The following is a 24,163-nucleotide window of genomic DNA, read 5'->3' as shown; positions in this document are numbered from 1 at the left end:
GAGCCGCGCGCATGATCGATTAAGCGGATACAGAACCGGACGAAACCGTCAGATCGCCGGCGACGCGAACAGTTTCGAGTCGTCGCGATCACGCTGTCGTAAATTACAGGGACGCCATTAGAACGCGAGAAATTTTCAAGTATTCCGGCCGTGCGGTATCGCGACGAATATGCAAATGCGGCGATTAAGGCGCGCGGAAACGCGCGTGGAAACCGGCGAGCGAGGAATTATTATTTCTTCGTGTATCGGGGACGATTATCGATACGAATTGAATCCGTCCTGCTCTCCCCCTCCCGCCGTTGCGCCAGTCACATTTATCGACCCGAAACCGGTTCGAGGAGAGACGGATCATTTGTCTGAATCCTCGTTCGATCTTCCCCGGCTGGCGGCGTGTCATCCTCGGCCTTGATCCTCGATCGCGTTACAACTCGAAGGTGCGATTAAAGAACGGCGAACGCCAAGAGTCGAGCTTAAGATAAGTTGAATTATGCTTAGCTAATTGACGCAGTTCTTGTTCGAAGAGATTCGAAAACCTTCGTAGAAATTTATTTTAGAAGCAGATACGGTGGGCACAGTTTTCAAGAGGCTGCACACGAAAATATATCGAAAATTGTTGGACATTTTTAACATTCTCAGCAAGATTACAGTCTGAAGATATTATCCATGTTGTCATAGATTAATTAAAAAATTTTTGGAGGCCAATTTTCAGCGCCCCCAGCTTCGTAGAACCTGAGGACTCGAACGACGAGACAGCCAAAAAACGCTGAAATGTTAGTCTAAATGAAATAAAACTGAATTCTTTGGATTTGTTTATTGTAACTGATCCGTGAGACACCTGTGCATGATATTTTTCAATTCCAAGACAACAATTTGGCTTTACGACATTGCAATTCGAAGTCGATTATTTGACGTTCCAAGTAAAATTAATGAATTTGAATGTTTTGCGAATTGTTCCACGGATTTTATGTTGCAAATAAAATGTTACAAAATAGAAGCTTGTTTATACTTTCGTAGATAGTATCGAGGATTTTTCATGCGCGCTGTTCAATGTTATTTAACCAATAGACAACGTTTCAATCGTTAACGATCGAAGCGCCTCCTTTGGCCTTAAACACGCTTTATCGCGAGAATTTCTTTAAAAATTGTAAATAATTGACCAGAACTTCGACGATCTGCAACGCCTCCGTCAATTCATGCCACTTTTTCCTCGCTCGTCATTTCTCGCCTTCGAATCCCGACAGTCATCATCTGCAACGAGCGAGACGAAGCCGTGGATCGATCCGTACGCGCGAGAAATTAATTCCGTGTATTTAATTAAAGCCGGCTCCGCTTAATTCCCCGATGGTGAAAAACAGGTGGGACGTTGGCATCGCGATACACTTAAGTGGACCTATTACGCGGGTCCCGACGGGTTCTTCGGGACTATAAAACTCCGGATCCCCGGACCGCTTCATCTCCGAATGAATGCGCGCGACCGTTTCCAATGGAAAAAACGGACGCGAGACGATCCGCGAAACTGCAAGTTGTTATTGCGATCCCTTAGTGATTCCATGATCAAAAGGATGAATAATGTATGGCCCGGATAGTCTCTCGTTAAATGAACAATGGCTGCGTTAAGATAAACCGCGGCGGAGGACCGTTACGGCGGTTCGTGGATTTTATGGATTTATCGCGGACATGAATTACCCGTGTACAGCAACGTCGTATTTAATATTTAATTACGCGCACTTGGAGAGGAACAGTGTCGGTAGTTTTGCAAATTTTTTAACGCATTGTTCCGCGATTGTTTCGCGCGGAGGAGTGGGAATTCGTTTCGGTAGTGCATCGGAGATTAACTCGCGTCTGCGGGATTTTATGCTCGTGTCATTCGAGAAGAGATATTACAGGAAGTGGGACAGTTCGAATGTTCCACCAGGATCGCAGAATTAATTCATAGACGCTGTCTGTCAAATTCGATTTAAAGAAATGCGTCGTACAACGGCAAACAAACAGCAAAAGTTATGCCATACGTAGAAGACACCAAATTGTTCAGCGAAATTATATAATAACTGAAGAAAAAAGCCTAGATTAAGAAAATAATGTAGAAATGTAATACAAAACTGTTGTATATATTACACTACATGTAACCCTACAAATGTTATCCCACAAGTGGTCGTTAATTGCTATTAAGCAGATGCGACATTAAATAAATTAAATAAAAAGAAAAATAATGCGTCGTTAGGCTGCCGATTTTTACGCAAATCTGACCTTTCAAAAATTGTTTTACCAAAAACAGAACGATGTATAGATTGAAAATAATATAATAGTTACAAAATTTCTTATGATAAATATACAACAATATGTCAAATGTCATGAATGTTTGTCAATGTACTGTGCAAATATAAATACATAAAAATCCGCACTCTATGCATTTCTGAATCTAATCAAAGATAGCGTGATTCATACGTGACCTACATAGTACTTACGGTCTTAAAACCAGGCTCATCGATCCTGTCATAGTCACTGCAGTATAATTAACAAATTTCGCCTCGTACATTTTGATAAAGCATTGTCAAACATTGTCGCATCGTTACTTAAACACACCATTAACCGTAAAAATACTAGACAGCCTAAAATAAAAAATTCCCATTGGTCAGAAGCTACCAAAAAGCCACACAGTGTTAACATCCGCAGCTCATAGTTCTCCGAATGCGTGAATATTTTTATAAACCATTGCAATAGTCACTGTTAAATTGTTCCTCCAACCTGCTCTAAGCTCAAAAAATTCTAGACAGACCAAAATATTAGGTCTACCGGAAAGTTCTGTCCGATAGTGTCACTTCAAGTTTCAATCCATATGCACATGTTGATTTGAGACATATATGACTACCTCTCTTTATCATTGCATTTACACACATGTACTCTCCTAAATAAACTGAAACAAAGATGTCTCATGTCATTATTAAGTGAGACGCGATCGCGAAAACATGGCTACCGATGATAATGCCAGACCACATGCTGCTTTGGCGACTCGTCAGAAAATCGCAGAGCTAGGCTGGGAAATTCTGTCACATCCACCATACTCCCCAGACCCAGCACCCTCCGATTATCACTTGTTTCTCTCTTTGCAAAACTTTTTACAGAACAAAAAAATTCAAAACTGAAGCTGATGTCAACCAAGTACTAGTTGAGTTCATCGTCTCTAAAAATAAATCATTTTTAAAAAATGGCATTTACAAGCTGCCATCACGCTGGCAAGAAATCATAAGTAACGATGGATAGTATATTCTACAATAAATATTATCAAATGTATGAAAATTGTGTTATATTTCAATTCAAAAACGGACAGAACTTTCCGGTAGACCTAATAAAATCCCACTTGTTCAGAAGCTGTCGCAGATCAGAGTGAAAATTCGCAGCTTCGATCGTTTACGAAAACCCGTTAATACGTTCATAAATAATTGCAAACTCCTACCACATCATTGCATATGCGCACCACGACCACCGAAAATCCCAGACACGTCGAAATAATGTCCCCGGTGGCCAGAGGCTGGCGGATTTAGAGGCAAAAAATCGCAGCTCAATCGTCCTGCGGAGATGTCAGAGGCCGGTTGCCGTGCGAAGGATCGAGATGATCGAGATCCGCGGGGCCCGTTGGAGCAAGGGAGCGCAGAAATCGCAAGTGAGCCCGGTCGGTTTATCACCGGCTCCGGCGGCTGTGCAAAAGAAGGACGAACGAGTAGGAAGAGAGACCAGGGCGAAAGAAGTGGAGAACAAGGAGAAACCGAGCGTGGTCTTGGGGCGCCTTAGCCGGGGCACCGCGCAAGCGCATTCCGTTCTACCTAAACCTATACGTTCCGTGCGTGATCCGAAAGACACGAGCTCCATTCGAGTTCCGTCGGCTTTTGCCATCGAACGTGCCCGCGTCTTTCCTCCGTCCGTCTGTCCGCGCTCGCTCGGCGGGATCTATCAATTAAAAACAGAAGGGACCGCATAATAAAGAACAATTGCTCGCGATGCAACGCCGATCGTGCACGGGCCTGCACTTCCGGCGGGCGTGGATTTAAAACGAGCGATGATCGAATCGCCGCGGCGGCGGCGGCGGCGTTGACGAAAATGTCGCGCCGATAGATCGTCGATCCCTGGTGTGTTCGGTGTGACGTCCCCGGCTCGATCATTGATTCGTTTGTGCCGCGGTTGACAGCTGTCAGCATGCTCTCGACCGTCCAGTGTCACGGCGACGTGCACCGCAGGAATTACCACGTCCCATACACGGTGAGTTTTTCGAGAGTTGCTTTACTGAGATCGGATCGGATCGGATCGGACCGAGATACGTCTCGATCCCGTCTCGAAACGCTCCGATAATTAGTGCCCCCCCCCCCCCTCCGGGGCCGTCCACCGCGCGATCTATCTCTGGAATGATGTAAGTGAAACGGATGTAATGTTGTTCCAAGAAATTCCGCTGTCGTGTAACGACGCTTGAAATAGAGATTACTTCAATGAACACAGAACCGCCGCGCAAATATTCTTCGGCCTGTCTCTCTCTCGCTCGCTCTCTCTTGCTCTCTTTTCCTCTCTCTTTCGGATCGACACTAACATCCGACCCGGTTGGAATGCCCGGATAAAAATAGTGGATTTTCACGGCGTTTTTTGTTAGCCGGCGATCGGCTCCTCCGACCGTCAACTTGAATGACAGCTCGACGATAAAATAATGTTGAACGTGGCTACACTGTCTGCACAGATGAAACGGCGATTACTCCAATTATAGATTCCCCGCTTTCATTTCCCTCCCTCCTCGCCGTTGGAAATTCTGCCACTGATAAGCACGGACGCGAGGGGAGCCTTTATCTAGCAGCACAATGATTTTTATGCGGCCGATCGCGGTGTACAGCTTGCTCCAAGATTACCGGTTTATTCGTCGATACGGATTGTTGGCCGCCTGTCGATTTTATTCGTCGGCGTTGTTGCTCACCAATTTTAAACAGTTCTTTCATTTCGACGGGGAAACGATTCTAGTCGGCAACGGGGAACGTTCGGAACTTCGTGAAGTGAGGCGCGTTTACGTGGAGAGCGTTTTTTTTTTTAGATTTGCGCGGAATGAATGGAAGAATGGAAAATTTGCGTGAATTCATTATCCCGGAAGTTGTAGTTTGATTCCGCGGTTTCGTTCGTTTCGGTTGAAACGAATGAGATCGCTCGAGCACCGTACGTTGGAAATTGACGAATTTTTTTTGCGTTCAATGCAACGTTAAGTTAATTGCATTCTCTGTTAAACGATCGGGTATTCTTTCCATAAGGTCTGTGTAAATATTCGCAATTTAGCAGGACGTTTTCTTTTTCGTAGAGTACAGATTAACCTTTTCAGTGATGACTGGAATGAAAAAGCATCGCGGAATATGTACTTTTTGCATTAATTTCGTGACTTTATGTTCTGTTCGTATTATACGAACGTCATTCAGATCAGATTACTTGTAGAAAGATCTAAATTCTTACTAAAAATCTGTTACTAAATTAAGACCTCTACTTAAATTTTCATTAAAAATTCATTATGAATTACATTTTTATTAAAAACCTATTAGTACTTAATATTTCTATTCGAATTTCTATGAAAGATCTAGTATAATTTAGAATTATGTTAAAAATCTGTTATGACATAACATTTCAATTCAAAATTTCTATTAGAAATCCATGAGAATTTAGAGAATTTCATTAAAAATCTATTAGAACGTAATATTTCAATTCGAATTTCTATTAAAGATCTAGTATAATTTAGAATTATGTTAAAAATCTATTACGACATAACATTTCAATTCAAAATTTCTATTAGAACTTAATATTTCAATTCGAATTTCTATGAAAGATCTAGTATAATTTAGAATTATGTTAAAAATTTGTTACGACATAACATTTCAATTCAAAATTTCTATTAAAAATCCATTAGAACTTAGAATTTCATTAAAAAATCTATTACAACTTAAAATTTCTATTTTCGAATCGAGTAAAGAACGTTTCAGCTCAGTATTAGTGGACACTAATTTGAATTCCCGGGAAAGAAAAATTGCAACGTCGAATTGGTCTCCCAGCCAATTTTTCTGCAGTTCACGTCGCATTATTTCAAAATCGAGGCCACGTGAGAGCCCGTGGATTCGGTCTAAGAATGCCGTTTTATTGTTCCGCCGTTTATGCCACGTGTTGCGCTATCGGCGTCGCCTGGCATCGTCGCGAACGAACGTATGCGAAAATTGCACGCGGTTTTTATCACTGAAATGCGTTTCCTTGCACACTCGGCGAATATGTATCGGTCGAATATCGCGACCTCCCGGCGGCGCCTCGCGTCATTTGTCTATTCTCGGTTCGACGTTATCGCCCGGCGAAACGAGCGTTTCGCGCTCGATCCGCCGCGCCGCGGAATTTTCAAGCGGCGCGCCGCACCGCGGAATTTTCAAGCGGCGCGCCGCGCCGCGCCACGCCGTGGGTTTCCGCGCGCGCGGATAGGCCCCATGGAAATGCCCGTCGCCCGGGAGATTAGATACCATAAACGCGTACCTCGGACATACTTCTGTCCGCGTTTCGCAGTCGAACGTGCTTTGTGCCTCAACGCGAGCGCATATTAAATTCCCCCGTGCTTCGAATCCCGAGGACCCGACGCTTTTCGAACTTTCTCCCGTTCCGCCCGTGTGAAATTCCTCGCGCGAAGAGACCGGCAACTTCCGACGATCCGGCATTTTCCAGTCGTAGTAGAAATTCGATTCGCTGTTTTCGGAGATCGGGCGCGCTCCCGAACGTGCCTGGCTATTTATGGGCGTGCCGTTCGGCCTGGACCCGTTTTTATTCGCACGCATTAGCGGGAACTTCAGCCGCGCGATTTGATCGTTTTCTACGTCCTTGGGTGACCACCGCGGTTTATGTACGTAATTTGTCGAATTGCTTCTACTAGAACCATTAGCGAGAGTTTTAACGCCGACGGTCTTACTGATATGCCTCAGTGTATTATTTTCGACATCGTGCGTGTCAACTGTTTACGAGCATAACTCGCTGAATCGGTTTTATTGGCCTAGCGGGAATGCCAGTGGTGCAATTTTATTGTAGCTGCGCGGTGTAACATAATCTTTATTATTTTTATTATTATTTACTCAGTATTTGTCGCAGGGGTTACTGCGACGGTTTGTATAAAATAATCCGAGAGTTTTTTTGGTTTTTATATAACGAGAACTTTAATATAACTTTGAACAAAAGGCGATGAGGTACAGTGTGGAGAAGGTAAAGGTAAACGAGTGACGGATGATACAGAAATATGGACACGTTGAGAGTCGGAGGAAAACTTGCTAACTGACTTCTCTCGGTCGAGAGGTCCTCGTATTTATTGGTAGGGAAAGTCCTTGAAATTGGTAAGGGAAAGTCCTCGGGAGGGGCGAAGGCCTTTCCCGAAGATTTTCCGACCGGGGTGATCCGGGACCTATGGTCCGAAGCTGTGTCCCAACGTTTTTATTGTTTTATTGCGGGGTGTACGCCTTGCGTCGGGAAAACCCGAAAAAGGCATGTGTACACCCCGCTTTTGAAGGACGTGTTTTTTTATGTCTGGTCCGCCACAAGTACTCTCTCTATCTTGTATTATTTTTATTATTATTTATATAGTACTATTTTTTACTATTTATATTATTTTTATCATTATTTATTCGCTATCCTTTTTGATTATTTTTATTATTATTTATTCAGTCGAATCACCATTTGGTAAAAAGATAAAAGAAACATAAGAAATTCGTACTTGATGGTTAAACAATAACATAAGAGCAAGATGAAAGCGAATGCGACAATAACGAAACGTTAAATTGAGCAGAACGTACACTCGCAGCTAGAAAGAAAATTATAAATTATGACAAGATTGCGGATTGTATGCGTTTATGACAAAAATAAGTTTTAAAACAGTAACACAATTTAATTAACTGAAGCTTATCGATACAGCATTTTCAATTCGTCGAAGTTATTGAACGAAAAATAAAGCCGCTAAGTGACTCATGATTATTGCAATAGAATCATGTTTGGGTACTGCACAAAGATCCGTAGTCCAGTTACTGCATACAGATATAATTGCACAGATCAGCTTTTTATCAGACTGTCGCTTGTAATTAAAGTACGGCGCGTATTCTTAACACACTTCTACAATGACGCGAGAACGTTCGAGCCGGAGCGTATTATTCCGACAATTGTCAGCGAAAGTAGACGATATATCGACCGTGCCGGGACGATCGCATGGCGTTCTACCAGCAACAACGAGTTTCTAAAGTATCAAATACTTGACCAACTTACCTAAAAAGAATAAGCATCGTCTACGTTTCGAACGAAGTCTCGCGGTCCCAGACCTCTCGTCCCGAAACAATTTCCCGAATTTTCGCGGTTGTTTCGGAACGGTCGAGAGCGTCGGATAATGAAACTGACGAAAGGAGTCGCGGGGTTCCCCGGGGCAGCAGCCTGGGAATCGTTTCGTTTAAACGACGAAAGTTAAATGAAATTATGAAACGGTTGCCGGCCGTTCGATCGTGGTGCCGGAGCGGCGAGATTCCCGGCTCGGATCGCATTCTATCAGGGAAATTATAAGGCAGCGATAAATGAAACTGCGCGGAGGCGTCGGGCCGGGCACCGGTCCGCGGCGATCGCTTATAAACTTTCTGTAATTCCGATTACGCCGGGCATTAGCAGGCGTTAACCTTAATCGAAGCGTCTGGTAGCCGGAGCCGCGGCGTAATCGAAATAGAAAGGAGCGCCGGGATTAAAAGGAAAAGGGCAACGGGAATTAGCCGGGGCCCCTGGGGCCGCGCCTCTCGATCAATTAATCCGCCGCTCAATTTGTTCGACTTTAATTCGAACGCTCTCGCGCGTGATTCGCCCGCGAAACACGAGAATCGGGAAGCGTTTGTTCCAGCTGTTTCTTCTCGCTTTTGCGATAGAACGTGTACGAACGGCGTCGAGTGACCCGCTCGCGGAAGTACGCGTGCGAGCCGGTAATCGGATTCCAGGGTGTAAGGGACCTGGCAGTCTTTCGAACCCTAACGCTTAAACCGGTACGCCGAACGCTAGGAAAATTTAGTTGGACAACGGCCAACTGGGTGACCAAGGTCGACGCGTCCGGCACCGTGCTGGAGCCGACCCTTTAGGGGCGTGGCTAAGCTGGAGGGGTCTTTTGCATCCTCGTATTGAAATTAATTCGGGAAAAGTTGCGCATGACAGTGATGGAAGTGATAGGTGGCTAGGTTTCTTCGGAATGTTGTTAACAATGAGTTGGGAGCTAAATAGTTATCGCGAAATTCTGTGGGCGTGGCTAAGATGGAAGTGTGTTTTGCATTTTCGTTTTAAAATCAGTTCATTGAAATTTGCTCTCCACAAAAATAATGTTAAATACGGTCACGTTTGGTTGAAACATTGCTTATAGTGAGTTAGAAGATAGATTGGAAGGTTTTGGAAGGTTTTAGGGGCGTGGCTGAACTGGAACGATATTTTGCATCTTCGTATCTAAATTAATTCGCGAAAAGTTGCACTTCGCGGATATAGTAAAAATTGCACGGATATAGTACTGATGGTCAGAACGAAGCTAGCTGCTTGCGTTTGGCAAAATAATCGTAGACAGTGAACGTGTACTTACCTAGTTCTTGCGAAGTTCTGGGGGCGTGGCTGGTCTAGAAGGATCCATCATCGTATCCAAACCAGTCCACGAAGCCTGAAAAACACACGATAGCGGTATTATTCACAGTGTGGAGGCCGCTGTTTGCATTTTGCAAAAATATTATTCGCAATGAGTGGGAAGCTAGTTCCGTTTCATTTTAGGGGCGTGGCCAGCGTGGTTCGTGGAGGGAGAAGTGCTTCAGGAAGCTTTATATTCAAATAAATTCGCGAAGCGGCCGAGAAGTTGCATTTGACAGAAATATTGACAGTGGTCAGTGGACATGCTGTTGTTTCGTGCATTTCGTTTCGGGGGCGTTCCTTTCGAAAGTGGTTTTGGGAATTTGATATTTAAATGAGTTCAGGAATATTGTCAGTTGCATCCGGCTTGAGAATAATTGCATGTGGTTACCAAAAGGTTTTCTACTTTGTATTGTTTTGGGGGCGTGGCTTAAATGAGTTGTGGTAGTCGAGGGGTCTTTTGCATCTCCATATTTAAATGAGCTCATGAAATCCTTTGAAAGTGCAGTTGACTAAAAAGGTCATTGGATAATTAGGGTCACCAGGTGGCACCTAGCTCTGTGTTATTTTTTGGAGGCGTGTCCGAAGCTGGTTCATAATTCAAGCAGTGACTTCAGCTCGTTCTACTGGAATAAATTAATGGAACACTTGAACAGCTACTTTTCTACGAAATTAGAAAAACACGGATGATTACGAGACACGTAAGACATGTATTTCTGCTTTCTGATTAGGGGCGTGCTCGGTATGATTCAGTAGCCGCGTCCGTATAATTTCCTGACACGTTAGAAGAACTATGTATGAATCAAGTCTAATTGATCATCGTGACCGCACAGTGTCTCCCGCAAGCGTGTCTAACACATCCAACGATTAAAAATACGTGTTACACTTTCCTGCGAATCGAATCTGATTTAATCCGTGCAAAATCCGGAGCCGCATCATCGCCTCCCTCCTCCAATCAGGTCCAAGGGGCGTGTCCGCCTCGTGTCACAAGTGGGGGATACGACCTTGAACGCTCCACTAATCCGAGTTTATTGTCTCTTCGCAAATAAAATCCGTTTAACTTTGCATTGTAACGACGATAGCCCAAGAAGTCATTTCGGATCGCATTATCAAGTGTCTCAAGTGATATTTATGCGACAGCTTGACGTCACCCGGTAGGAGCGATTTTGGCGAACGCCTGACTCGTCTTTAAATTGCTAGTAGGTTTTGGAGCGGGCCGATAAATCAACCGGTGCCGACGATAAGGCCGTTTCGACGGTGATTTATTGAAATCGGTCTATCAACCGCGTCAACAATAGTTAGGCTCGGTTTCGTGGCTCGCGACGTCGCCGCCAGCCCGAGCCACGGAAATATACTCCCCGGGACGATTAAAAATCCAGGATTAGATTGTATGAATTAGCTGGCATCTGGCGTTCACCAGACGACCGCGTGGCAGTGCGCGTGTTTGTGCATCGCTGCGACGAGGAATCAGGGAAACGCGTGGCCCGCGGTTCGCTCGGAACGACGCTCGCTCGCCTACTTTCCTCCAGAAACATCTGCGTCTTTCATCACAATCGTCGCCGGATTCTCGAGGATCCGCGACCCCGGCTTTCCTTTAATATCGGAAGCAATTTATTTCGAAATTTAATATTCTGCTGTCGGTCAAGAGTCTTATCGTTCGGCGACCCATTTTCGTCTGAAAAACCCCGACAACGGTTTTCTACGATTTTTAACATATTTCCGGGCGAATATTGAACTATTTCCAAGTGGCTCGAGATGTAGTTAAGTATCCTCTGAAATCTTTCCAGAATTTTTCAAATGATTTTATACGTCAGAATAATTCGAAGTGTCAAATGTGCATCGTCGAGAGAACAAGTGATTAATCGGTCGCAGATCAGTAGATTTTTGTTATCTACGATCTTTGGAATAAATTTTACAATTTTTTGAGATTGAGATTTTTTAGTCAATACAGGTCAAAGATCAACCTTTACTTACACACCAAGCGGTGGAAAATCGTTTTGAAAGATCCACTTTTCAAGAAACATTTAATATTTACGAAACTGACAATAAGATTTTGATAACAAGTATATAACGAAAATTTTTATGATTTCAAAGGTGGCTTTTTTCAAATATATAACAAAATCGAAAAGAAGTAAAACTTTTACACAGATATTAATTCCACTTCCTTAGCTAATGTGTTAAGAATAGAATCGAGTGTTCAAAATTTCTCGATTCCTCGGTGTCACTGCGGTGACCCATCGTGAACCCTGCAGCACCGCGAACGTCGTCTAGAAACCATGCAGAACCCCATAACTCGGCAATAAGCCTTCACAGAATGATGTCCTTAGACATCAAGTGGACAGGAAACATCCTACTCGAGGGATCTCCGGTAAGCGGCTCGTCCGCCTCTTTTCGGAACGCGAGGGCGTTTATTTACGGTGGTGGACGACAAGTTGTCGCCGAGCTACTAATTGATGAGCCGGGACGACGGCCACGAGTGGACAGAAGGAGAGACGTAGGATGATCGGTCGCGGCTCGATTTGTGCCTCCATTTGTTCGGTATGGCGTGTATAGGCCTAATGTCGCGGTCAATTACCGTACGTAACTGACGAATCGAAGAGCACCGGCGAGAAAACCAGTTTAGCACGTGTATGGTATTGCCAACGAGGTACCAGTTCGTTGAGTCTTCAAGTTCATCGACTTGACGCAACGTGAATATCTGGTTCCCCGATGCACGCGATACGATTTCGTGCCGTCCATTCGCACTAGCACCAATTGAACGATGATCTTCGCTCCCTGACATTCTTCCTGCAATCCTACATAACTTATGAAACGATCCGAGCACATCCCGAGGATCGTTTCTTTGCTGCTTTTCTTCGTAATTAACCCATTAGCACCATTTTTCTCGAGGCAATTCCGTCGAGAAACGCTCGACAAGGTTTCATAACAGGATAGAAGGAAAACGATGTATGCGATAACTATGCAGTTGCTTCGTGCGTTGGTCATTCTAAGCAATGATGAACGTTACAGTAATGTCTCTCTAATTGACGCCCCAGATTGACCACAAAAATGGACAATTTGAAAAGAGGATATACGATTATTCGAGCCTTGCGGTTTATTTTTATAGTTATAAATTGTCCACAATTATATAAATGAGCCGCAAGGCTCGAATAATCGTATCTCCTCTTCCCAAATTATCCGATTTAGTGGACAATATCTGAGCGTCAATTAGGAAAACATTACGGTACAGTAATGTCTCCTTACTGACGCTCGGATTGTCCACTAAAATGGACAATCGATCTGCACTGGCACCCCAATTATTATTATATTATTATTTTCAAGAAAGATATTTTTAGCAAGAGTAATCATAACATATTTGCAAAAAATCGAACTACACTCGCATCCCAATCTATCTCGAAAAATCCATCCTACTAGTCTCAGTAACCGGTCCAAAATTTTGCTATCGACTTAGGTGGACCAGTTACTGAGACTAGTGGAATTCATTTTCCGAATTTTTGGGAGTCTGAAGGCATGTGATAACTTCATCTCTACAGAACACTAAAATGCATTTTTTTCACTCAGTAACTGGTCCCACTAGGTTGATAATAAAATTTTGGACCAGTTACTGAGGCTAGTAGGATGGATTTCGGGTTAGATTGGGATGCGAGTGAAGATCGATTTTTTGTAAATGTTACGATTACTCTTGCTAAAAATATCTTTCTTGAAAATAATAATAATAATAAATAATAATAAATTCTTGTGTGTGTGAAAATCTCACATAATTTCTCTCTGTTTTGTCGACGAATTTTTCATTTTAACCAATCCGCAAAGTTTTGTTAGGCGTGCAAAGAAGCGTGCTAGGTTCTTCGAGTTTTCTGATCTCGAACGTAACGTTGATCGCTAAGGAAACGTAGGTTAATCCTTCCGCCGAATTTTTCCATCCGCGGTACAGCTTATTCAGTTACGAATTCGCGGTGAAAAGATCCTGAATCCGCGATTAGGAGCAGCGGAAACGGTGTCAAGTTCCTTCAGAAGGTAGCCGGCACCTTGACATACAGCGGAGAATAGGGATCGGTCAGCGTGGCCAGATGATTTCCATGATTCGAGATTAGATTACCGCGGGACAGCGGTCGTGGGGGGGATGGGGGGTCGGTAGCGAGCAGAAGTTGGCGAAAAGTTAGCGGGCAAGCCAAGTGGACGACGTCGACCGACTGGTTTCCCGATGCTGGTTTCGATTCGAGTATTGGCCCTCGGCCAGCCATCGAAATTTCCTTCGCCCTGGTCGCGTCGCGGAACCGGCTCCCTTCTTGCGCGGCCGCCGGGGCAAAAGAGAAATAAGACCGGCTTCTTTATTAAAGCGGCGAGCCGCGTGCCGCAGTGGAAACTCCTTCCAGATGGATGTAACGTCACGGAGTTGGATCACGACCCACTTGTACCCCGCGTGGCTCTCGCGTATTTCGCTCACGTTCGATATTCCTCCCGCCCTCGAATCACTTTCAACGGAGCGACGGATGCCGGCGTGTACGACCCTGTCGACGCACGGTGCTCCGGGAAACAGCCGTTTCGGGCCCAAGTCCGATTTCTCAAGTAACGTACCTCTCGTGAAACTCCGCCCAATTGTGACCCCTACTTGAAACAACGATACAATCGAAAACATACGTTTGAACATTGTTCTTTGTAAGTTCAATTATAGAACAGTTGGCATCCGTGTTTTATAGCCAATGTCCACGATTTGTGTATACGTCCAAGATGGACCACGATTTTTCAGACATTGTCGACGATCTGACAAAAGAATGTTTGCAAGAAAAATTGGTCGGTGCATATTAAATTAATATTAAATTAATCGTACATATTAAAGTTTAAAAATTTTCAAAAAGATTTCCTTTTATACAAAATGCTGGCCACCTCGATATCTTTTGAATATTACTATTATTATTATTATACACAAATTTATATAAAATATATTAAAATATATTAAAATATATTAAAATATATTAAAATATATAAAATATATTAAATTATATAAAATATATTAAATTATATAAAATATATTATATGAAATATATTAAAATATAAAATATATTAAATTATATAAAATATATTATATAAAATATATTAAAATATATTATATATTAAATTTATGACATTATTATTTTTATACACAAATGCATATTTTTGACTTGACAATATTCTAACCAGTGACGAATTCAACGACCTACTGTAATGCAAGCTCGAGCCTCGAAACACCGCTAAAATAATGTAAGCCACAGAAAACGAATTCCCACACGACCGTGCGACGCAGGGAACGCGAGGCCGGGGGCAGGCAGACGGTGAGGGAAAAAAAGAGGTCTTTTCCTCCCGGACAAACTGGAACGCAACCTTTGCATCGACCGATGTCACCGTGGTATTTAAAGAGGGATAAACGGGTGTGGGACAGAGCGGCGCGCTTATGCACCCGCACTGTCATCGATTTTCCAGCTGTAGCAAGGTAATCAGAGTTTCCTGGCTTGTCCTGGAACTGACGCGGCCCGGACCGGTGACGACGAGAACTAAGGCTTAATCTTCCAGCGACACGCGAGCGACGTGGCCCGAGATTTGCCTCGTTGAATGACGGCGTCTTGTCACGATCGAAAAACTTTGGTACTTGCTACAATGGTGCCTCGATCGTTCGAGCTGATTCAGGGAACGTAAGCGTTCGGATAATGGAGCATTTGGCCGGATAGTTTCTCAGATTGAGTCCCGCGGACAAAGCTCGCTGGTTAGTTTAATACTTCTGGTAAAACGAGTGCGGTAATTAATATGTTGCTCGTGTATTGACTTTGTGAATGACTGTCCTGGATCGTTGGAAAATCTGTAGGATTTTGTATAATAAAAGCTCAATTATACGAGTTAATCATGACAATATAAGGATTCGGATAGTAGAACATTTATCTACAGAAAATGCAAGATTTAATCCTCTGAAAAAGACTGTTGTAGTTTGTGCAGTGAAACTATTATAATATTTCTGGTGGCGTAATAATTACTAGAATGATACACTTATAGCAAAAATGAGTAGCTGCAATTTAGTAGAGAAATTTAGAGAATGTCAATGCATCCCATTTGGTCTATTAAGATTGTCGAAGAAGCAGATAAATCCTAAGGTGATCCCTGTTGCAACAGATGCAAAGAAACGTTACACAAAAATCCCAAATGCGTTTGTTTAAAGACAGGTGTTGCTGCGAAAGATTTAGAACAGGTTGCTCTTGTTGCTTATTAATCCTTTCAGTGTTGACTAAAATTAAAATAGTATAACAGAAGAAATATCTGCTTTTTGCATTCTTTTTACATCATATATTATATTCGTATATTCTATGCGAATACCAATCAGATTACCTAACATGTATTTACATTATATTCTTATTATTAGACGGCGAATTGAATGTATTTATAGCAAAAATATGTAATCGAAATACGGAGGATATCGGATATTAAACACCGAAGACGTTAGAAGAATTAAAAAATGTTGCTACCTTATTTTCAGTTCATTAAAATTATTGCAAGGGGAAATGCGTTATTACGTAACTCCTTTTTTTGCACAACTGAAGCACGAACTTTCTACTTTGCATAAAAATCCTCAGTCCGCATATTATACGCATAACGATCATAATTAGACAGCGGATTTTATGCAATTATGGTGAAAATGAGTAGGCATAATTGGAAACGGCGAAAATGGTGAAGGAAACCAAGAATCTCGTTTTATCATTTCGTTATAATTATCGAAGGAACGAAAAAACATGTGCTTTTGGTTCCTAAGCTTTGCAATTTAAGTGGACAATTTTTATTTCGCATGGAGTTCCGCGGTTTAATCAGAATAGATCAAATTTTCCGTAACTACCGCAGATTAAACGTTGCGTGTCTCGCCGGTACCGTGCGAACTAAACATCGAAAGGGTTAACGTAATGGGCAATTTCCATGGTAAACCCGGGCCAGCTCGAATTCCGTCAAAAAACAAGATTAATGAAGCAATTTGTCTAACGTACACAAATTTCTCTAATCGTCTGGGAGATCTAGCCGGAGAAGAGCAAAACCGGCTTGTTCCCTATGGGGTTCAAGGGTCAAAGATAAGTCCAGGCCTGGTCCCCCGCTCGGCGTTCCTCTGTACGATCTCTATCGCGTATTACACCGCGTTTACATGGCTTGTAACTTTACGTAAACGCATGGAAAACAACCGGCCGGCGCAAGAAAAATCGCTTTCTTCGTCGCGCGATCGTATGCGCGGATATTTATAACGATGAACGTGACGGTTGTCGCTTCCTGTGAGGTCATAGGAGTATCTCTCGAACCGAATGAAAAACCGTTTGCACGTTCCCGCGAATACCGCGAGCGGTTGCGTAACGAAACGGCGATTAGGCGCACGTTTTTCTCCGTGTATGTGCACGCGCACCGTACACCTGTCGCGAATGTTTCCTGTACGAGCCAAGGATGCCGCGGCGACAAAGTGTACTTCGTCTTTTTACGAGCGACCACGTGATTGAACAGGTGTCATCTTCGAGGCGGTGCTCGACTATCGCGAATTAGAATAACCATTCGGTTTGTCTCTTGGTCAACCACCTTCCTTGGCCCCGTTTCTTTTAGCTCTTTCTCGGATATTCCCTCTTTTCAGCCGCTTTTATTGATGTACCGTCGTTCCGTACCTGTGACATCATTGTGCTATTGTCACTGGATGTTCCAATCGTTGAACTATTCTTTCGTTGACGGCGCGAACAGTTGGGCGAATCTTTCAATGAAAAGCTTTCGAAGGCAACTAAATATCGTCACCGTGCCTTGGTCGATTACGGTGGGATAAGATTAACGACGTATAATTCTTCGAAGCACGAATTTTAAGACGACAGCTTGTTGGACAATGCATACAAAAATGTTTGCAAAGGTTGTAATTGGGCGGAACGACGAAGATCAGCAATCGAGTTCTTCAACTTTTTTGTCTCGAAAATTTTGTCGAAATCGATTCACGTTGCTATGAGCTGCTAAAAGTTAAAACTACGAAAGATACAAAAGTTGAAAGTGACATCATCTTTCTCTATTTTGTTTGTCATTCCACTCAATTGCCATTTTTGCAAAACCTTTTCCTGCGCATTGTCTAATAAATCAAAAATTCAACACGTTTGATCCAATTTTGAAAAAGTTATTCTGTTTAAGTATTCACATATATTTGTCTTTAATTTGAATTTCATCACTGAATACAATATAATTATGTATATAATAATTAGACTGCGGATTCTACTCATTTATGAGAAAAATGAGTAGATCAAATTCAAAACAGTGAAAACACATTTACAGAATTTAGAGATATCAATGTATAGCGTTCAACTAATTAATATCATTAGAAAAGGATATAAATATCTATTAAGCTCACGCATCTTGCAGTTATGGCACACAATTTTCATTTCGCACGACGATCCAAAGAATCTCACGGCTACTTGAAATCAAGAAAACCTCTTTTAACTATCAAACCGATAGGCCTTTGTTTAAACGTTCGATACACAGAATCGATCACGAGATCGAACTCTCATCGGCGCGATCGTAAAGCCGTGGCGAGCATTGTCTCGTTAGCCGAACAGCGACGGAACGACTTCAAATCAGAAGAAAGCAGCGAGGAATTCCACGTGGTCTCTCGCTTTCGCGAAACTCATCAGGCATTCCCCATAAGGAGCAACCGAATCGCGGACACCGCGCAACCAGATATTTCCGTAATCCTCGAAAAGCAGGTTGTGTGTCGCAATTTGTTCGTTAATGTAACGCGACGTGACTCCGGCCGACGGGGACGTTGTTCCAACACTTTCCTAACGCGACGGTCACGATCCCGTCTCCCGGCACTCCAGCGCTGATTCCTCCGCAGCTGTGCTCTCGTTGAGTGTTTAGACGTGATTCCCAATCGCGACGCGCGCTACATCACGGGGCATAAGTCAATTAAACCGGTATTAGCCAATCGGTTGTGTCTTTCTGTCGAACAGCTTGCATCCGCGGCGATTATACCGTTCGTTAAATCGGCCGCGTCCGACCGATCGCGGCTAATTAATATTTAGCAAACGATCTGCGGAACTCTCGTTTTGTCCTGACCATAATAAAGACACCATTGAACGGCGGGTGGATTACAAATGGTACACAGAGATAGCAGCGAGAGACACGTGAGTAACGATCTCGTATATACGTGTAGAGTACCGAGCAGGACCGTGGAGCGTTCTGCGCATCATTCTCGGTAAATCGCAGCGTATCAAATGTTAAATAAAAGTGTGCTTCGGCGTTGAATAACTTTGGCAAGTCGGAAATAACGAAGCAGCGCTCTGCGATTCTTCGAGCGTCTTCTGTTTCATGCTCCGCGTACCCCGGCTCGTCAAAAATACATAAAATCTGCAGTCTAATAATAAGTGCGGACAAAGTGACGCAAAAGTGAGTGTAAAAATTTAATTGGCTCCGGGAACGCGAGGAAAGAAAAATTCGAAGAAAGCGAGTCGATATAACGTCAGCGACGAATACACTCCGCGACAAAACTACGAGGCATGCTCGAAGCGTTTGTATACGAATTTGTACAAAGTATTTTTATAGAAATGGTAACAGTTTGTAAGAAATACTGGTGAAAAATTTCGTGGAAAATCAGCACGTGGAATTCTACCTTTTGCTTTTCAACGCTGCATTTACGAAGCACTAAAAGAAGCTGTTTTATTACAGATACATTGAAATTAGCAAAAACATATTGAACAAATGATTCGTAAATGTAGCTTTGCGATCTGAATAATCGTAAATGAAAATATTAATGATCCGTCATTTTGACGTAAACCTAGTGTCAGCGATGCGTCAAGGAGAGAGAACAAATTCCGATTTAGTTCCCATAGGCGAACTCAAGTTCTCATTTTCCTAATTTCTGAAATCGACGCGAGGATCCGCGGTGCAGCGACAGTCGAGCATCTTTCGAATTCTGGTTTCCCGTAAAAGTTTCACGGGCGCCGACATCAGCCGGTCGTGGCGTCGAATCACGATTATTTTCGTGCCGGAATTTGGACTCTCGGCTAGAGGAACGGTTTCCAGCAAAATCGGAATTATAATCCGCCGGCTGACGTAGCTAATTAGCATCGCGAAAGGTTAAACGTCGCCGAAGACGCTCGCAATTTAATATGCGAATCGGCCGGCGCGCCATTGGCATTTTTAATGGGCCTGCTCGATCCCGAAACACGATACCGCGCAGCTAAGCAATTCGTCCAGCTGCAGGCCACGTTCGCTCGATCACCTATTCCCTGTAGGTATATTACGCTCTGCAACGCCTCCGAACAAAAATACCGGCACCGTTTCCCTTCGATATTAAACTCGATTCCTGTTTTACTGCGGACTTTCAGCGAAATGAATACTGTCCTTCATTTTATTACTTCTTGAATCGAATCGCGTCTCACGACGGCCAATCGAATTTCCTTCGGGCACGCTTTCACGTCCCGGAGCCTACTACCGAATCAATTTCCCGGCCATTTTCAGCTGGGACAAGCCTTCCAGCTTTTTGTCACGCCGCGGGGTCCTGCGCCGCATTCTCAAACTGCTGCACTGCAACGTTTTCTTAATTAGATCGACGGAGAAATTGAATTTCATATGCATGGCTTTCGCGGGGCACTTTGCGGACGGGGTGGACACAAATTTCGGACATTTTCAAGGGTTGGTAAATTGCCAGGTGCGTTAACATCGCAGCAAATAGACAGCGGGTCTTTGTGCGAAATAAATTATTGTCTGCACCGACTGCAAAACTTAAAAGGCGAACACAAGTATTTTCTTTCCTTAAAAATTATAATCGGCTCAAATTGATAGATCCACATTTATAGCTTCTCTTTTTCTTAATTTGTTCACCGTATTAGATTGTACCTACTCGCTTTTGCCATAAACGCGCGAAATCCGCAGCTTACTAAACCTGAAATGAACGCGAACGAGTGCATACGAGAAACAAAAATGGTTTCGTTCCACTCGTGAAATCGTTGATAAAAAGTGGCGCTAATCAGCGTAGATTAAAAAGAAATCGCAACCTCGAGAAGTTAACGAAATTTGCGATTCTTCGACACGGTCTACCGGTTTCGCATTTTTCTCTAAAACTCAGCGACAGTTCTTTCACTCTTCCGACTCGAACGTCATTCATCCCGCGTCGCAGCTTTTAATCGTTCGTAATTGAAAAGTCACTCGATCAGTCAATCTTTCCAGCGATAATTACGGTCGCGCGAGAGCCAAGAATCCGAAGAATTACCAATGCAAATCGGCCGCCATAATTTTTGAGCAACCGCATGAAATCAGAGGCAATGTTGCTCAAACTATTAATTACCGTGGTACCGAAACGTCGGATCATTCGCGGCGAGGCACACGGGTTAATTAAGATATAATTTCCAGTGATTTACGATCTGATTGGCTCTAATAAGACATTATTTCGTCAGACGGGTTACGGGCACCGTGCGGATTACCATAAAAGTGCGCGGCGCGGTTGCAATGCACTTTCACGGTGTCAAGTGAAATTTATCGCTCCCCGATTTATCAATAATCGCGAAGCCCAACACGCTCGCTGAATTGAATCGTAACCGGGATCCCAGGCAAAATCGTAGACTATCCTGGGCGACGATAAAAATCGCGTTTACCGATCCCCCCCTCCCCCTCTTCGTCCCGAGGTTCGCGGAGAATATGTCTGAATTACTATGTTTCGCATCTTTATTCGCGCCGCTCTCTCGACAAGGACACTCGTCTATTTATCCAACCATCTAGTCCTGGTAGAACGTGTTCCGCCGCCGCGAAGGCCTATGGGCTAGTTACAGTGATTTATCGTGGTCGTAAAATATACTTCGCGTCCGCGGCACCGCGCCACGAATCAGACGGGGGGCCAATCTCATTTCAATTCGATCCGTGCCGCCGAATCATGCCGGCCGATTTTTACGCGGCATCGATTATTGCGTTTCGCAATGATATCGTCGATCTCCAAGCTCTGCCAGTGATACGACGCTTTCGCTGGACGCCCTGATCCTGCACGTTCTGCCAGTCGACGGATCTTTAGCACGTCAAGTGCAAAAAACGAGCCTCAAATATTATTAATATTCCCACAAAATCTAAGTGGTTCGACTAACGAAACTTACGAGGGTCTTCTACTACGCGTTTCTTCTCATAATTCTTTTCGGTATTTTTTTATGGAGAAGCTATGCAACTTCATGCATCGGCGTTTTTTGTATATATTTGTTACTCTTTCAACATTATATAGGAATTTTTGCAACGTGAAATAATCAAAATTAGTAACAGCAGAAATTCAAAGTGTTACGACGCTATTTTTAAATTATTCTAATGTTTTTCAGTGCTGTGGAATTTAACGTGGAAGCATAAAATCCGCAGTCTGGTGATCGATATTAGGTTCACATGTGTTACTCCAATATTCGCAAACATATAATTTATGTATGTAAAAGAAGATCAGAATGTATTGTCCATTTTTTCCAAATATTCAAGCCTTTGATGCATAATTTGCTTTCCCGAGGAAAATATTCTTCGCGTTTTGAAAAATTCTCGTCAGTATTTTTCCAACACTAGACATTGTTCTAAAGAATTTTTACAATAAGTTATTGTATTACTTGGGATCGCTGACATAGTCATGTCTTAGGTGGCAGTATACGCAGCTCTGTCTTGCAGGAATTTTTATAGGACCAGTCTTTGTCAGTCGATTCTTCAGCAGAAAGTGTTATAGTACACTCTTGAAACTTCTCTTTTGTACGAAGGTAAGAATTTTGGTGAAACGCGTCGTAAAAAATCTTGCACTAAGTTATTACAGCGGATGAGTTCGAAGGAGTGACTATAAAACATATTGGACGCGATGCTGTCTTACGGGGGCTGCATTTTTATGAATCCCCCCCAGCCGAAGGATTTTGCGAATCTTCCTCGGCTGAATATTTTGTAGAAAATGTCTCGTCACTTTCTTGACAATGTCCCTTTGAAACTCGGATCTAACTTCAGACTATGATCGCTATGAATCACGCTCAGACGAACCCTGTACAAAATCAGCCAACTGGTTACAATTACGAAATCTCATTCGAAAACTCGCGGACCAAGATTCATGTGCCACGTCTTCCTAACTTGAAACGATTCTTGGCGAAGTACACCCTGAAGAACACTTGAGAAAAATCAGCACACCGGTCACAATTATAAAAGCACATTCTAGAAATCGCGAAATAAGATCCACGTACGCAATGCACCTAATTTGAAACTATTCTTGGCGAAGTATATGAAAGTCTGTATGATAATTCAGTATAACCAATTGCAATTAACGGGTTCATTTTGAAAATTGCTGTCAGTAGAGAAAAGCTCCTGGTATATTCTTGAAAATGTTCTCCTGAGCTGTACACCTAACTCGAGACCACCTTTGGCGAAACACACGCCGAAGAACCTGCAAAACCGCAATAAACCAGTTGCAATTACAAGAATCGTAGCTCAAATTCTACGTACCTGTAATTTAAAAAAAAGAAGGTTCCACCACTTCCTTCAAGATATTTCCTTAAGATGTAGAACTACATTAAAACAATTCTAGCTGAAGTACATCCCGAAGAACCCCGAGAAGCCAGTAAAAACTCAGCAAAGCCGAGTTGCAAATACAAAAGCGCATCTCAAAAATTGCAATCCAAGATCCACGTAGCACTTGCTCAAAAAATAGTCCTATTAGCTTCATAAGAATGATCCCTTGAACCGAAGACATAACTGGCGACGATACAAGACGAAGAACGCCCCGAAGAATCCCCTCGACAACTCAGCCTCGCAATTCTCAATTGCAAAAACTTCCTCCAAGAATCGCAGAGCAAGACAGCCACCGCTGCGTCTCGAATTCCACCGAATTAAATTCTGCATCCCTGAACACGCCCCGAAGAGTAGCCCCGACCCGCGTCGCCTCGCGCGGTCGTAAACCCGGCAAAAGTGTAAAACCCGCATCGCGCTCGTAAAGACATCGAGCCGCGGATCCCGTTGCGATCGAACGTTAAAATTAGAGCGCGAGGATCCGAAAAAGCGCGTTTGCCGAGGCCGCGTGCGAGGACCCGGTTGCAACAGAGGGAGAGGGAGGACAGGGTGCGGTACCGCGGCGGGTCCGGCAATTTTACGGGTAATTATATTTACAGGGAGTGGCACTCGACCTACTCGAGAAGTTGTCCCTTCGACGATAGAACTCGCGCGATCCTGGCGAGCCCGCGGGGCGCAGGAGCAAGCCTGCGTGCAGCTTGGGAACGCTGGTCGCGGTCGCCATGGCTACGTGACGGCGTCCCCTCGCAGCCCCCCCACGACCCCGAAGCAGAGATGCAGGGTTTCATCCCTCTATCCGGCCGCAGCGCCGGGGCGGCTCCCGTGCGGCGCAGACGTTCGTGCCGGTTGACCCAGGTCGCGTGATCCCCGCTGATCCCGACCGATTCTTCGCGGTTTTCTCACTGGCCGTCGACGTGTCGCGTCCACCCACGCGCCTCTTCGAGTTCGTCAGCGATCGGGGAACCGTCCGCGAGACGTCGAACGACGACCCGAC

At 43.7% G+C, this 24,163-nt stretch overlaps 1 protein-coding gene and 1 long non-coding RNA gene across 14 annotated transcripts in view; one reads left to right on the top strand and one right to left on the bottom strand.

Annotated features, from left to right (window-relative positions):
- Window positions 1-9,693, bottom strand: part of LOC143259392 (uncharacterized) — an 83,790-nt gene extending 74,097 nt beyond the window's left edge. Inside the window, exon 1 of the long non-coding RNA XR_013033209.1 lies at window positions 9,617-9,693. This is a non-coding gene — a long non-coding RNA (uncharacterized LOC143259392). The remainder of the gene's footprint in view (window positions 1-9,616) is intronic.
- Window positions 1-24,163, top strand: part of by (focal adhesion protein tensin) — a 309,556-nt gene that overhangs the window by 202,582 nt on the left and 82,811 nt on the right. The window contains exon 1 of one of the 13 annotated variants that reach the window (XM_076521253.1): window positions 3,883-4,254. The exons of 11 other annotated variants lie outside the window; for them this stretch is intronic. In XM_076521253.1, the coding sequence (XP_076377368.1) occupies window positions 4,192-4,254 (63 nt within the window). In that variant the 5' untranslated portion in view covers window positions 3,883-4,191. Of the gene's footprint in view, window positions 1-3,882; window positions 4,255-18,752; window positions 18,798-24,163 lie in introns of those variants that run through there. One more of the 13 variants, XM_076521255.1, reaches the window with a different exon arrangement.

The sequence above is a fragment of the Megalopta genalis genome, chromosome 4, assembly GCF_051020955.1.
Source record: "Megalopta genalis isolate 19385.01 chromosome 4, iyMegGena1_principal, whole genome shotgun sequence".
Classification (NCBI taxonomy): Eukaryota; Metazoa; Arthropoda; class Insecta; order Hymenoptera; family Halictidae; genus Megalopta; species Megalopta genalis.
Note: the sequence above shows the minus strand (reverse complement) of the source record. Positions and strands in the feature narration are given on the sequence as shown.